General features: G+C 48.8%; 1 protein-coding gene across 2 annotated transcripts; it reads right to left on the bottom strand.

The window, feature by feature from the left end:
- Positions 1-526: 526 nt before the first annotated feature.
- Positions 527-5,907, bottom strand: kbtbd8 (kelch repeat and BTB (POZ) domain containing 8). 2 transcript variants are annotated; one of them, XM_028999389.1, is made up of 4 exons: positions 5,851-5,907; positions 4,806-5,013; positions 3,452-4,554; positions 527-1,874 (listed from the first exon to the last, which is right to left on the bottom strand). In XM_028999389.1, the coding sequence occupies exons 1-4, from the start codon at positions 5,864-5,866 to the stop codon at positions 1,411-1,413; spliced, it is 1,791 nt and encodes a 596-aa protein (XP_028855222.1). In that variant the 5' UTR covers positions 5,867-5,907; the 3' UTR covers positions 527-1,410. The 2 variants fall into 2 exon arrangements, with proteins under 2 accessions (XP_028855222.1, XP_028855221.1); XM_028999388.1 differs by lacking the exon at positions 5,851-5,907 and having other exon boundaries at positions 4,806-5,332.
- Positions 5,908-16,819: the final 10,912 nt, after the last annotated feature.

The raw sequence follows: 16,819 nt of genomic DNA, 5'->3' as shown, positions 1-16,819 counted from the left end.
TGACGTCACCGAGCCCGCACCACGTGACCAGGCCGCGGCTGGTCACACGTGATCAGTTATAGATCAGTGACGTGCTGATACAGCTGATAATATACCATCATCATCATCATCATCAGCTCAGACAGAAGCGAGGTCATCTCCATCTCCACCAGGGTCTCCTCTCAGGCCAGACTTGCTCTTCTTCTCTACCCCGCGTCCGTTTGGTGTGGAAGGAGAACCTCAGAAGAGCCACCTGAGAAGATCTGAAGGCCCCTGTTCAGTGGAGAATGTCTCTGGTCGTCTGTACCACAATATAAATCCGATCCGCAAATGGACAGAAAACCCCAGCGTGGCGTTTCATCATTTTATTCTCAAATTATGTGCAATGTGAATTTCACAGTAGAGATCAATTATTAAACCAAAGTCTCTTTTTATCATCATCATACAAACAAGGGAACGAAAAGCGGAAAAAAAAAAAAAAACAAAAGAACTTAAAAAAGCGAACGGAGAAGAAGTGAGCGGAAAGGAGGTTTTCATACGCGCGGCGAGGAGCTCAGCTTAATGCACCGTACTGCCGTGTTTCCATAGTGAAGAGCAGACGGTAAAAGTTTTGCTTTTCTCACATTGATCTTAAACAGAAATAAAATTAAAAAAAAAAAAAACCTACAGATAAACGTCGAAATATAAGGAGAGGGAAACCAGAAGCAAAAAACACGTCTATTATAAAACCGAACGGTAAAAAAAACCTGTGCAAGTACAGCAAACATTAGAGTACAGTATTTTACACATAAACCATTTAAATACAGTACTGTATGATCAGTAGAAATCCTGAGAAGTGTCCATCGTCCAGGGCGGGTCGCGGAGAAGTAGTGCAAACCACGGGACCCTGCGTACGAGAAGAGGAGGGACGCAGCGCGGCCGCACCAGATTGTCGGAAAAAGCAGCACCGGCGAGCCGGCCGTCCTCCGTGGCGCGGACGCAGGGACGGACGTCTCCGCCTCGCCGCCAGTAGGCACGAGGGACGCCAGCACCAAAGCCCCGCCCACCGGCTAATGCACTTGCAACAAGGAGCCGAGAATATTAACATATTCATAATTTCAGTCCTTCTGGTTATTGCTGCCAGGCTCGGCCTGGTCACGTGACCCCGCGGCCCCCGCGCGGGCGGGTTCGTGCACCTTCCCTCCAATATGGAGACGTAAGTTCCCTCTCGCGGCAGAAACAAGACGGAAAAAAAAAAGAAAAACCAAGAGGGCCGCCGAACGTCCCTCGCCGTACCCGTATGCATATATACTCTCATATACGTACTCTACTATGGACATTCCGGACGCTGGCGCCCCGCGCGAGGCCTCGTAACGTACGTTCCTACAGGATAATTGCACTTAAAGTTGGCGGCGGGGGCGGGGGGGCCGGCGTAGGCTGCCAGGGGCGGGGCTAGAGCACCTTCTGCAGGCACTGCGGGTACAGCTTGGCCACCACGCACTCGAAGTGGCGGCCCAGGTCCCAGAGGCGGTCGGGCGTCTCGTACACCTTGGTCCAGCGGTCCGCCTGCTCGTCGTACTGGTACAGCGAGTTCTTGCGGCTGGTGCGGAACACGTGCTCCTCCACCATCACCTGCGTGGCGCGGACGAACAGGTGCAGCCGGCCCTGCAGCAGCAGCGCCTTGATGTACGGGCTGGCGGCCTGGTCGAACGGCAGGTCGCGCTTGCAGCTCCAGGCGTTCTGCTCGATGTCGTACGCCTCCACGGTGAAGGTGCGCTGGTGGTTGCGGCAGATGCCGGCGATGTAGTAGATGCAGCTCCGGTGCAGCGCGGCCAGGCCCTGGCTCCGGGGGACGTTCATGGGGGCCAGGTGGCCCCAGTAGTCCTTCCGAGGGTCGAAGCAGAAGAAGTGCTCTCCTGTAAAGCGGCAGAGGGCGTGATTTACGTTATTTATCAGGAATATTTACAGAATTACACATAGATAAATACATTTACATATTCATTTCTTCCCGTTATTTCCTCTGTTTATATCCACTTTCTGCCGTGACAAATGCAATTTCCCACTTTCCCACAGGTGCAGTGGGGGCCTAGCGGTTAAGGAAGCGACCCCCGTAATCAGAAGGTTGCCGGTTCGAATCCCGACCCGCCAAGGTGCCACTGAGCAAAGCACCGTCCCCACACACTGCTCCCCGGGCGCCTGTCATGGCTGCCCACTGCTCACTCAGGGTGATGGTTAAATGCAGAGGACAAATTTCACTGTGTGCACCGTGTGCTGTGCTGCTGTGTATCACATGTGACAATCACTTCACTTAACCACTTGCGAGACTAATAAAGTTGGAACTTATCTTAATATATACGCGGGTGGGCGGGGCTCTTCTCCATCCAATAAACAGACCTTTCACTGTCACTCACTCTGGACTCCGTCCCACCCAGAATTTTTTACGCTTTTTACTTTGACTCCTTGTTACACATATTTTATGCTAAAAACGTAAAAGTGTAATATTATTTGGTCATGTTTGCAATATTTGCATATTGGTTCACTGTTTACTTGCAATATCTGCAATATTGAGGCCTGTACAGTCGCTAAAGCGTCTGACTGCATATCGTACCGCGCACGACTGTCAATGCGAAAATATCGGCAAAAAGGACGTGCAGTGGTGCCGGCCGCGTTTTTGAAAATTGGAATGTTCTGTTATTTACATTCACGGCATTTACGGGACGCTCTTATCCAGAGCGACTTCCAGTCAGTAGTGACAGGGACAGTCCCCCCCCTGGAGACACTCGGGGTTAAGTGTCCTGCTCAGGGACACGATGGTAGTAAGTGGGGTTTGAACCTGGGTCTTCTGGTTCACAGGCGAGTGTGTTACCCACTAGGCTACTACCACCCAGTAGTTACAGGGACAGTCCCCCCCTGGAGACACTCAGGGTTAAGTGTCCTGCTCAGGGACACGATGGTAGTAAGTGGGGTTTGAACCTGGGTCTTCTGGTACGTAGGCGAGTGTGTTACCCACTAGGCTACTACCACCCAGTAGTTACAGGGACAGTCCCCCCCCTGGAGACACTCAGGGTTAAGTGCCCTGCTCAGGGACACGATGGTAGTAAGTGGGGTTTGAACCTGGGTCTTCTGGTACGTAGGCGAGTGTGTTACCCGCCTCACCCGTTCTTGTCTGACTTCTGTATAGAAACTAGAACAGAGTGAATAAAAGGTTGTATTCATAGTTGAACCAGAACTGACCGCTTCACCACGGCAACACGGCAGCAAGTTGTAAGTCGCTCTGGATCAGGGCGTCCGCCAAACGCCTTAAATGTAAATAAAAGTGAAGTGATTGTCACATGTGATACTCAGCAGCACAGCGCACGGTGCACACAGTGAAATTTCTCCTCTGTATTGAACCATCACCCTCGGTGAGCAGTGGGCGGCCATGACAGGCGCCCGGGGAGCAGCGTGTGGGGACGGCCACGTCGTGGGAGTTGGGGACGCGGCGCCGGCTCACCCTGCAGGATGTAGATGCGGTCCTTGTGCTCCACGGCGCTGTGGAACTCCATGGCCACCGGCATGGGGCTGACGGCGGTCCAGCGGTTGTCGCGGGCGTCGTAGCACTCGACGGACTTGAGCGCGTTGCGGCCGTCGCCCTCGTAGACGCGGCCGCCGAGCGCGTACAGCTTGCCGCAGCAGTGCGCCAGGCGGCAGCCGATGCGGGCGCGCAGCAGCGGCGAGCGCGGCAGCCAGCGGTTGCCGGCGTGCTCGTAGTGCCAGAAGTCGCTCTCGGCGCGGTGGTCGATGCACACCTCGCTGCTGCTGGGCCGGTAGCCGCCGGCGATGTAGATGTCGTTCTCGGGCGTCACCAGGATGCCCACCTCGCGCAGGTCGTTGGGCGGCTTGCACAGCTTGTAGACGCGCCCGGCGGCGGCGTCCAGGCACGGCACCGTCTGCTTCTTCCCCGAGTGCTTGTGCGCCGCGTCGAAGCAGATGACCATCTCCGACGCGGTCATGCCCAGGCGGCGCGGGCAGCCGCCGGTGCCGTTCAGCCGCGCCTCGGGCAGCGCCAGGGCCAAGGCGGGCGGGATCCGGTCCCGGAACGTCTCGTCCAGCAGCGGCAGCCGCACGCACCGGGAGAAGACCTCGGCGAGGTGGGCCTCGCGGCGGCCGCGGTCGTGCTCCAGCCAGCGCACGATGCTCTCGTACACGTGCTCCTCCTTCTCCACGTTCAGGTCGTCGTGGTCCAGGATGCGGACCAGCTGGTCCTGGGTCAGGTGCAGGAACTCCTGCTCGCCCGCCACGCACAGGAACTTCTTGCGGATGTAGTCCTGGGAGCGCTCGCGCAGCTCCTGGTGGCCGTAGGCGTCGGCGAACATGAACACCCCGATGCAGTTCTGGGGGTCCAGGCGGCTGACCATGAAGTGGGCGCACTGGTCCTGCAGCGCCGGGATCTGGAAGATGCTGGCCGCCGTGAACAGGGCCTGCACGTTGGACTCGGTCAGCGTGACGCGCGAGGTGTAGGCGTAGTCCAGGACCAGGTGCATGGACTCGTGCTCCACGCCCACGATGCGCACCTCCCGCTGGCTGCTCTCCGTCAGGCCGCTGGTGAACATGGATCTGCAAGCAAGGAGAAGAGTCAGCCGGCGCCCGACGAGCCACCGGGGCGGCAAAAGGGCGGTAGTAGCCCAGCGGGTAACACACTCGCCTATGAACCAGAAGACCCGGGTTCGAATCCCACTTACTACCATTGTGTCCCTGAGCAAGACACTTAACCCTGAGTGTCTCCAGGGGGGGACTGTCCCTGTAACTACTGATTGTAAGTCGCTCTGGATAAGGGCGTCTGATAAATGCAGCAAATGTAAATGCACCTGAAGTACGGGCTGATGGCGGCGAGGACGTTCCGGTGGCACGAGAACGTCCTGCCGTGGTCCACCTCCACCACGATGTCGGTGAGCTGGGACTCGTCGTACAGGGCCTTCAGCTGCTGGAGGATGTTGCAGGCGTGCAGGGCGTCCACGCCGTTGTAGCTCGAACTCACCGGAGTCCCATTCTGTACCTGTAACAGCTTCCCAGCCTCTGCACGAGTAACAAGGGGACATTTTAAACACATTCAAATTCAACGTGTCACATACAGATATGCAGTGAAATGCTGTGGCGACTGCTACAGACCTCAGTATTGCAAAGAAACAATGAACCAATACGCAAATATTGCAAACATAACCAAATATCACACGTTTATGTCTTTAACATAAAACGTTTTAAACGTTTCAGTAAAATCTCGTCCAGCTTCCCAACCTCAGCAGAAATAAGACGGCGACACTTTAAACACATTTTAAACGTTCCGCTAAACTCTCATCACTGGCTCGTCATTTGATCCCCGTCGAGCGGGTTCCGACCCCACAACTTTCTACACGGGACCCGGCGACACCGACCGGCGACACAAAGGACGCGGCGCCGGCGGAGACCAGCCGGCAGGCCCGCGGCGCGGAGCTCTTCCCCCGGCGACGCGACGACCGCACGGAAGTTAGCCGGCTAGCGCTACGTAGCCCCGGCTAACCCACCGGGAGGCGAGCCGGGCGGCGTGTTGTCATTTTCTCCGCCGGCGGACGACGCGGCCGTTTAAAGGAGCGGATGAAGCCGGACGGCGCCGCCCCGGCGCGGCTCGCCGAACTCTCGCCCCCCGGCGGCGCTCACCCGGTCGGCTAGCCGGCTAGGCTAACGCTAGCGCCGCTCGTCCCCCGACCATTCATTTCAGAGTCGGTCTTTCTGTCGGGAAATAGGGAGCCGCGTCCCGCATCAGCCTGCGGATCAGCTGCCGCCACGCCGGGCAGCGCCCACGGCGACTTTTCACACGCGGGACGCGGCGCGGCGACTCCCACCCAACAAGCGAAAGAGACAGAAAGCAGCTCTGACCTCCACCGGCAGCCATTCTCGCCCGTCTGTGTGAGCGCGGTGACCACGGGCCCCGGAAACAGGCGGCGGGGGCCGAGCGGGGCCGAGTCGAGCCGAGCGAGGCCGAGCCGAGTCGAGTGGTTCCGAGCCGAGCCGAGTCGAGTCGAGCCGAGAATGTCTAAGCTGCTTAGTTTGGTTTTTGGTTGCAGCTCTTCTGGGTGGAGCAGTTCATTTGTCGTGCACACTTGAACAGGCACATTTATTTATTTAAAGTGACTGCGTTTTCATTTCATTTTAATAGAACAAAATTCTCTAAATCAAAATTCCAGACGTAGATGTGATTCTTCTGTCTGCACATTTTGCCATCTTATATTATCTGAAGTGAAAGTGACAGCACAGCACACGGTGTCACTGTGAAATGTGTCCTCTGCATTTAACCATCACCCTTGGGGAGCAAGGGGACGGTACCTCAGTGGGACCTTGACGGGTCGGGATTGGAACTTGCAACCTTTTGATTACCAGACATAGATTACACATTATGAGAAAAATATTCATAATTTAAGGGTAAGCTGAATTACTTTGATAGAATTCTCGACCATTGAGGTAGACCTCAGGAAAGTAAGGTTGTAGACCTTGGTGTAAAACAGTATTTATGAAGAGGGGGGGTTGTGGTAGAATGGACCACGGAACCCCTAAAACCATGCCGTTGTGCCCGGGGCGGGGTTACCTAGTCCGTCACATGCCAACATACCACTTAATGTGCTCAGGTCCACGTATTTTTACTTCCTCCAAATCGCCACCCAATGCTGTAAAATGGCCAGAGGAGAGAGGAATAAAACAGAACTGCAATGCACACAATCGATTTCCCTTTTTTCTTCCAATTTCTTCCTGCTCAGCCCCAGTGTATTCTGTGAAATTGGCCCCGGCTGCTTCCTGGGGAACCTGTTATTTAATGATGGCTTCAGTTTAGGCTCAGCTCTCGATAGGCCCCGAATCTGCTCTCTTTATATACGTGCACTTTATCATCATGTTTCACCATGAAACTGCTGTTTATTAATTCAACATCTGGCATCAACAGGAACAGATAGAAGAGGCACATGTGGGTGACCAAGTGTTTCTTATTCCTCACTATTTCTTCTGTCCTTCCTATATTAATAACACATATATGTACATGCAAGTTTGTTATTTTGAAGCATGAAGCAATCAGTGGATTTTTTGGTTCTTTTTGATCTGCAGCTGTACAGTTTTCACACGGAAGATGACAGATTAACACGTATAACAGGGTTTAAATAATATACATGAACACATATACATGATGATAAATTTTTGTTTTCATGGTTTGAGTCCTAGTGAACCAAACTGATTAGTTCATTGATGGTAACATGAAAGCACGCGGTACATCGCTCTGGATATAGGCCTCTGCCAAATGTCATAAATGTAAATGTTAAAATGTACTATTGCTTACATCTGAGCAAAGGAGTAATCACACAACTAGCCCCGCCCTGTCTCTGATTGGCAGATCAAGTCGTTCTTAAAAGTCGCATTATGAAATAAAAAGTTTCCACTCCCACCATCTCCCAGCTCTACGAGAAACACCTCATCCGTCGAGCTCGGACTCTCACCACCCCACACACGCCCCGTTCTCCCTCCTACCGCCTGGCAGCATCAGAACTGTAACTGCCAGACACGGCAAGAGCTTCTTCCCACAAGCAGTCAGGGCTCTCAATGCACCGCCATCAAGTGAAAAAGTGAAAGACAGCAGCACAGCACACGGTGACACGGTGAAACGTGTCCTCTGTATTTAACCATCACCCTTGGTGAGCAGTGGGCACCATGACACACACATATCATACTGGAACCAGTCCACTGCACAAATGCTCAACCACTTACAAGCATCTTACATGATGTAGTTTTCTACTATTTGTAAATGTATTTAAATTTCATTTTAAGTTAGTTTTATATACACACACACGTTTATTTATTTATGTGTTCGCTTGCACTATTGGGGAGTCTGTGTGAAACTGTATTTTATTACACTCTTTACTGTTGTACTGACTATAAACGCCTCTTGAATCTCTCTTGAATCTAACACCCCTAATTAATACATCTAATATTATATATGTAACACATGTCATGTGTAAATAGGGTGTAAATATTATATACACCTACACTACATTACATTATACATTAATAAATGCAGTAAGAGTGAAATGGCGTCCAGGATTGAATACGTATTTAAGGTAACATGTCTGCTGCAGTTATGTGAAGTGTATAAGAATTCTCGATCTGGCTGTGAGGCACGGTGGATTGCGGAAGAGGCGAGGGAATGAGATGGAGATGGCAGGGGGTGTAATTGTACTTTAAATGTGTGTTTTTGTCAGAGATGTAGGTGATAGGTTATTATACGACTCCGGGGACCTGGGAGAAAGTGCCTGCAGGTGTTCGGAGGAGTTGCATGCCCGCCCTGCATCTTCCATGCCACCCAGGATGAGACGAATAGGAGCACAATAGGAGGCGCCTGTAAATACCATCGCGAGGTTCCCTCTTCATGTTTAAAAAGTGCCTCTCGACCCCCCGTCTGCGGGCCTGGATGGATCCTCGAGCATCTGCTCGGAGCGCCGCCATCACTCACGGGGAATTTTTCCACATAACGTCAGCAAATAAAAGCCGAGCCAGAAGAACGGGTGGCATATGTTCACGTCGCGAGGACTGTGCCAACACGACAGCGGTGGCCTAAATGGCCTTCTGTCTGTCATTTGCGAGAATAAAAACGACTGATTATTGATTTACTGATTGATTGTGCATCTCCACTCAGAACACCGAGTCTGTATTAAAACAGCAGCAGCACTTCCATTTAGAGACACATTTCCTACAAACGATCAAATTCCTGAAACCAGGAACAAAAGTCTCGTCTCACATACGAAGATCAAGGTATAGAAGATGTGGACATTTTCACAAATTTCAGTATAAAAACAGTAATAACAAGAATTATAATGACTATTATTTTATAACATAAGATGGAATTAGTCAATGCATTAAATAATTTAAAATTATAACATGTATAGTTATTCTGGAGTGAAAATGGCAAAAAATATTACATTTGAAACAATATATGTATTTTTTTCTATTTGTTTTATTTAATATTTTTAACATGTGTAAATTTGAATGCTGCATATGAAGAATCATGTTAACATGATAGTTTTGATGTTAACATGTCATCAAATTTATTTTTTTATGTATATACTGATACTTTTATTTTTAAAACTTAGATCCACTGTTTTTTCTAATAGGACTATTTATTTGTACAGTGAACTTTTATATTATACAGTCGACATGGTGTCTGTACTCTTGTCTGTAGCACTTTCTGCTGAGACAATGTAAATTTCTTACTTGTGGGACTAATACAGAATCGTCTCATCTCTCATTAAAGTATTTTTTTATTAAGTTTAAGTTTCTCAGCTGGCCTGACTTTAAGAAATGAAGGACAGGAGCCTTTATTACTCGGTCGGAAGTGATTGATTAAACGAACGGCCGGCCGGAGGGGCAGATCAGGCCAGGTGGGGGCATCAATCGGGTCAGCCTAAACAAGGACAGGGCATTTTAACACGCACCGACCTTGGTCTTTTTCTGCCAAACAACTGTAGAAAAATCTTCACCGTTTTACTCATTTCTTTTTATTCCCACATTCTGAATGTTTTTATTCTGATTCAGCTGCTGAGCTCTACAGAAGTTGACCGTGGATCAACACCGTCCACCAACCACAATGTTTGGCGCAGACAGGAAGTCGTGTCGCGTTTTCCCAGAACAAAATAAAATGAATCCGCCGGCTCTTCAGAGTCTCGCGTGATGGAACTAAAAAATACATTCGTGCACATTTTTACATCCAATCACACAGCAACTGCGATGCTTCACATGTTTGGAAGCCATGACGGTCGGTGGCGATAATGTTTTAGGAGCGGGGCGGGAAATTCTCTGGGCGGAAAAAGCATGAGAAGCGAAGGTAACATTTCCCCTTATGATGTCATGAGGGGACAAATTCCAGATCTGTGCTAAATTCAGTTCAGTACTCATAAATCCTCCTAAGTAAAGTAGCAGAATATGTTTTCGGTGATTTAGGTGAATCCACATTTTTTCAGGTCCTTGATTCGGAGGTGTCCACCCCTCAGTGAAGAAATGTCCATCACTGAGAGTAGGGACGTGGGAGCAGGAATTCTAATAACAAGGCTTTCAGTGTCAAAGGCACTGACCTGACGCATATACACACACACACACACACACACACACACATGCACACACACACACACCACACAACACACACACGCACACAACACACACGCCACTCCAGTGTAATAGTGTAGAGTCCGGAGCCCCGAGTGGACATCTCTTCTCAGGAGGGACTGTGGTGGGGAGGTAATTAATGTCTCCGCACCCGGGACCGGGCCTGACGCCTCCTCGCTCCTCGCTGAGGAAGAGGATTTGCTGGTGATTTGCCGGTTTATGGCCACATCCTCCTGGTTACTGGGAAGGCAGTCCAGCAACCTCTTCACCGTAAAAACGTCCCGGTCTTCTCTCCTTCTGTGTGATGTTATTACCATTGATGAGGAGTTAAAGAACATTTTCATGCTGGAAGCCAGATGTAGTTTTGATGCTTGTAAAGTGTCTGAGTCTGAATAATTAGCAGCATCATATAATCACCTTTGGCAACTTTGGTCATTATTTATAAAACATTTGTCTTATTTTGTCTTATTCTGTGTGAAACCTGTCATATCTGTCATGGACTCTGTCTTGTCCTTATGTCCATATTTTGAAGGTTGGACACAAATAAAGAAGTGAAATACATTTCATATTGTAATTCATGTGGACCATAGATCTCATTTATAAATCTTATTCATGTCCCTCTCAGTCAGATCAGATGTCCAGGTGATAATATTTTGATTATTTTATTTATGACATTTAAAAACAAGAAGTATGAATAGTATAATACTATACGAACAGAATTTATAAGGTATGAACATCCTATCAGCGCAGATTCTTTGGAGGAGCAACATTGCCATCTATCATCTGAAAGCAGCATAACATCCACAAATACTTACCACCGTGATGCAGATCCTGATCCCGAATGGTGGAGACTATACAAGATTGGGGTGAATCATCTCCTCTGATTGTCATTGTGAAACGCTGCAGCACAGCACATGGTGACACGGTGAAACGTCCTCTGTATTTAACATCACTGGTGAGCAGTGGGCACCATGACAAGCGCCCTGGGAGCAGCATGTGGGGACGGTGCAGAGATCAAGGGGACCTTGGTGAACCTTCTGATTACGGGGCCACTCCCAGGGTGGCCGAGAGTTAAATGCTGATGCTTGCATCCAGTGTGACATCCACTAACATAAAATCATAATAATGTGGCACAATAAGGCCCGGCGTCCCACCGCGGCGTCCTTGTTCACTTCCATGGTGGCCAGTGGAGCTGCAGCAGTAGGCAGGTTCAAGATGTTCTGAGGCAGGTAATGCCAAGCAAACGGTCCGCAGCGCGGAGCTTCCAGAGCCTCCTGCTGCCCCACAGTGTCTGATTAAGGGATCCTTCTTACAAATACTGTTTTCTGCATAAGGTCACAGGGCACTTGGACCATGAATACTAATTTAACATTCTGAGTTGGGCTGCAGCAGAAAATCTTTCCTCAAGTTAATTGGAATGACGCATTGACTCTAAAACAACTCTGTGTTCACTAGATTACACTGTATTGGTAGCAGGGAACCAGTGTGTGTGTGTGTGTGTGTGTGTGTGTGTGAAAAAGCTCATTAATGCATGTTCACTCACAGTAGAGAAGTGGGAATTTGATGAAGCAGAAACTCAAAACCAGGCTGGTTCCACGCTGCAGCCCTGAACGCGGCCCGCATAATCACGCAGCACACGGCCCAAAAAGAAGAATATATATAATATATATTAATATATATTAATGCTCAGGCCTCAGAGTGGAGCACAGAGAACAGTGCGCCACACACTCTTCCCTAACAGGCCCCGACAGCTGGAGATGAAATAGAAATTTCTATATCAAACACCTACACAACGGAGGGGTGACCTTTGATCAGCCGAACGTTTGATGTCCCGACATGAATTTTGCATCAGAGGAGCGCGGCACGGACCGCTCGGCGTGCGGCTAATGCTCCCGCTGGCCGAGGGCGCCAGAGGTCGCCGGCCTTTTTTAAGGGAATAACGGGCACTTTAACGCCGACGCTGCCATGGCTCCTTATTTGAAGTGCCGCAGTGAAAACGGGCGCTCTTTAACAGACGGCGCGCAGCGGGCCGCTCTTCATGCGGATTAAAGTCAAAGGAAAAGTACAGCGCAGTTGGCAGCGCAGCTCCATCGAATTGCGGTAAATGTGGTGGCAGCCTAGCGGGTAACACACTCGACCCAGGTTCAAACCCCACTTACTACCATCGTGTCCCTGAGCAGGACACTTAACCCTGAGTGTCTCCAGGGGGGGACTGTCCCTGTAACTACTGACTGTAAGTCGCTCTGGATAAGGGCGTCTGGTAAATGCTGTAAATGTAAAATGTAAAAAAAACGTCCAATTATTCACACACTTGCAGAAGCCGCTTGTCATGGCAACGCCTCATATGTGATATGAGGCGATATGCAAACTGCAGTTATATCCTCTCAACATGAAAATTCACCGAAGTTTCACACACTTATCATCTCAGTGACATGAAATTCCATATTTCTTCAGTCATAATGCACAACTGTACGACACTGATAAGAAATACTAAATATAAGACGAGTCACCCATGAAGATTCAAGATGGGTTTATTGTCAGAACAATGAAATAATGTGTATTGAAATAATGTTTCATACAGACCCCCATAGTGCAATCATAAAAGAAATAAAAGAATATATGTATATACACACTAAACTAAACTAGAGTAACTGAAAGTAAAGCTTAAATACTGTACAGGTTTCTCTGCAGGAGAAAAGTAGAACTTTTCTGTACAATGAACAGGTTGAGCAGGACATAACTGGACATCATCATGTAGGATGCTTGTAAGTGGATATGTTGGATATTTCAGGACACACAATACAAGACAAACATGCAAATGTGCAGGAATGTGCAAAAAGAGCAGAGATGTGCGAAGTGAGTTGAGATGTCAAAATGGGCTGGAAGTGTACGGACTGTTGAGTTCATCAGCGTTCTGGTGATGGCGGTGCATTGAGAGCTCTGGCTGCTCGTGCGAAGAAGCTCTTGCCGTGTCTGGAAGTTACAGTTCTGATGCTGCGGAACGTCTGCCAGACGGTAGGAGGGAGAACAGGGCATGTGAGGGCTGGTGTGAGTCGGATGAGGTGTTTCTGGTAGAGCTGGGAGATGGTGGAAGTGGAACCCCGATGATGCGCTCTGCTTTCTTCACTATCCGCTGCAGGGCCTTCTGCTCAGCGACAGTGCAGTTCTAGTAGCAGACAGTGATGTAGGAGCAGAGAACATCTCAACGGTCCCTCGGAGGTTGGCCTTCTTCAGCTTCCTGAGGACGTGTTGAGGTTCCAGGAGAGGTCGTCTGTCATGTGCACACCCAGGAACTTCACGCTGCTGACAGCAGATCCATCGATGTGCAGTGGGGTGGGAACAGTCGGTCCCTAGAAGGTGAGATCAGCGTTTAGAGCAGAGCCAAGACCAGAACGAGGAAGTAGAGTGTGCGGCAGCTATCAACCACGCATACTGGCCCCTCCCCTTTTTAAATACAGATACAGAAGTTATAAATGATATTTCATTTTTTAACTCTGCCCATGTTCTACCAGGAAAATACGTCCCTGTGGGCCTGATACGGATCAGATTGCATTTACACAATTTATTTGATCGGTCTTGTCCAGACTGGGATTACATTTCATCATTCAAACCAAAACAGCAGCATCAGTCAAGCCAGCTGCTCAGGAGGTCACCCTGCACCACGTCACAGATTCAGAATAAAGAGGACCTGCAAAAGCCCAAACCAATCAATGGACAGATGAGGCGGCAAGGGAGCGTTTTCTACCCGATATGCAGATTATATTCACCTTCACTGCATGCTGCCTATATTTACGGCTTTTACAATCAGAGCATCTAACAGTCAGTAGTTACAGGGACAGTCCCCCCTGGAGACACTCAGGGTTAAGTGTCTTGCTCAGGGACACAATGGTAGTAAGCGGGATTTGAACCTGGGATTTAAGTGTCTCACCCACCAAGCTCCTACCACCCTGTTTATCTGACTATCTGTGTGTCGGAGTGGAGGAACTAACTACTCAGCCAGACCCTTTTCTTGGTGTGGACTTGTTTTAAAACAGTATTTTAAACGGGGGAGGGACCTGTAGGCATGATTGACAGCTCTTGCACTACCTACTTTCTCATTCTGGACGAATGAAATGTTTGTTCAGAGACCCTTTACCAATAATGAAAAGCAGCCACTTCCTGACTGAACCAGAAAGATGAAAGTGAAGTGATTGTGATATACAGCACAGCACATGGTGTCACGGTGAAACGTGTCCTCTGTAATTAACTATCACTCTTGGTGAGCAGTAGGCACCATGACAGGCGCCCGCTTCCTTAACCACTAGGCCACAACTGCCCCATGATATGACTTCAGACAATATTTCTAGATTTTTTAGGAACAAATCCGTCATTTTGATCAATATTTTCATTGGCAATAATTACATCCCCATTCTAGAAATTATTTACACTTTTAACCATGATCTTTGTTGGGGTGGATGAATAAAGTTGTCTGACGTTGGAAGTGGCTGAGGTTATTGCCCGTCTGTCGTAATCCTCTCCTGACTGCAGCTCGGCTCGAGACGTAGAGGGTACTCTCAACATCTTTATCTTAACTACAAATTGAAGTCCGTAGTAGGCATACGAAGACAGAACCGTGGTCTGTGGGAACAATAATCCAGGATATCTGTAGGTGAGGAGAGTGTAAAGTGTTATGATGAGGGTGAAAAGTCTGATTTTGGCTCCATGTAGAAAGCAGATGCCAGATTTACTGGAAGCCTGGGGTTCGACATGAAGCAGCTGCTGCCTCCGTTCCTGAGGTGACAACACTGGATCTCTGTACAAGTCTGACATCAGAAAGAGACTGGAATCAATGGCATGACATCATATTCTGGCCCTGAAACTACTGGAATAGCTTCAGTTAATCAAAGGCGGAGAGGTGACCTTGATCACTCTTCACCATAAAACCGCTCGCCTTCATCCCTCTTCACCATAAAACCACTTGTCTACATCACTTCACCGTAAACACACTCGTCTTTATCACTCTTCACCGTAAAACCGCTCATCTACATCACTCTTCACCGTAAACCCACTTGTCTACATCACTCTTCACCGTAAAACCACTCACCTTCATCATTCTTCACCGTAAACCCACTCATCTACATCACTCTTCACCGTAAACCCACTCATCTACGTCACTCTTCACCGTAAAACTACTTGTCTACATCACTCTTCACCGTAAACCCACTTGTCTACATCACTCTTCACCGTAAAACCACTCACCTTCATCACTCTTCACCGTAAACCCGCTCGTCTACATCACTCTTCACCGTAAAACCGCTCGTCTACATCACTCTTCACCGTAAACCCACTCAGCTTTATCACTCTTCACCGTAACCCACTCGTCTACATCACTCTTTACGGTAAACCCACTCATCTACATCACTCTTCACCATAAACCCACTCGTCTACATCACTCTTCACCGTAAACCCACTCATCTACATCACTTTTCACCGTAAAACCGCTCATCTACATCACTCTTCACCGTAAAACCGCTCATCTACATCACTCTTCACCGTAAACCCACTCGTCTACATCCCTCTTCACCGTAAAACCGCTCGTCTACATCACTCTTCACCGTAAACCCACTCAGCTTTATCACTCTTCACCGTAAACCCACTCGTCTACATCACTCTTCACCGTAAACCCACTCATCTTTATCACTCTTCACCGTAAACCCACTCGTCTACATCCCTCTTCACCGTAAAACCGCTCGTCTACATCACTCTTCACTGTAAACCCACTCAGCTTTATCACTCTTCACCGTAAACCCACTCATCTTTATCACTCTTCACGGTAAACCCACTCGTCTACATCACTCTTCACAGTAAACCCACTCGTCTACATCACTCTTCACCGTAAACCCACTCAGCTTTATCACTCTTCACCGTAACCCACTCGTCTACATCACTCTTCACCGTAAACCCACTCGTCTACATCACTTCACCGTAAACTAGTTTGGATGAAATAAGACTGGATTCTCTGTGTGCAGAGTACAGGTGCAGTTTACATTTAACCAGAAGAACAGAATCATAAGAGAAAAAAGTCAACATTGCAGCATTAGCATAAATGTTTACTCCGTATTATTGTAAAACGGGTTTAGTTGAACGAGTGATGAGTTCTTTTGCTTTTTGGCTTGTCTGTTTCTGGTTGGGAATGTTTCTAGATTTCGGTGTTTGGTGGTCATTGCAAGCTGGTCAAACCCAACACATCAAGAGCTGAGCAGTCAACACCAGCTGATCCATCAGAAAATAATCACCTTCTGAGAAGCACAAGATGATGTCTGTGTTCCCCCCAGCTGAAAAGTATTCCTGGTTACGTGACGTGTGCAGTTGTTCGTTCAGGGGCGGTTGTGTAAATTGAAAGGGTGTGTGGGTGCAGCAGGTGGGAGCAGAACGAAGACCACACCCACACACACACACACATTTCACGCCTCAGCAGCAGAGAACTGAAGTGAGAAACGGGGTGTAATAAACCCACAGAGGGTTTTCAGCCCAGACCTGCACTGCACGAGACCATCTGGTAATGCGACTGTTACAGCCGAGTCTTTATTTAATGTACCAGTTTACCAGGGTTACATCATATTGGGTATGAATCATTTATTATTACCATGTATTAACAAATTAATACGTTGTGGGGCAGTGGTGGCCTAGCGGTTGAGGTCCCCTTGATGAAGGTCCCGTCCCCACACGCTGC

The sequence above is a fragment of the Denticeps clupeoides genome, chromosome 12 (assembly GCF_900700375.1).
Source record: "Denticeps clupeoides chromosome 12, fDenClu1.1, whole genome shotgun sequence".
NCBI classification, from domain to species: Eukaryota; Metazoa; Chordata; class Actinopteri; order Clupeiformes; family Denticipitidae; genus Denticeps; species Denticeps clupeoides.
Note: the sequence above shows the minus strand (reverse complement) of the source record. Positions and strands in the feature narration are given on the sequence as shown.

Coding starts and splice junctions, on each gene's coding strand:
- kbtbd8 (XM_028999388.1), bottom strand. CDS start 5,047: ATGTGTTTAAAATGTCCCCTTGTTACTCGTGCAGAGGCTGGGAAGCTG. Junction 4,555..4,805: donor GCCATCAGCCCGTACTTCAG/GTGCATTTACAT, acceptor CCTTGCTTGCAG/ATCCATGTTCACCAGCGGCC. Junction 1,875..3,451: donor CCGCATCTACATCCTGCAGG/GTGAGCCGGCGC, acceptor GCCGCTTTACAG/GAGAGCACTTCTTCTGCTTC.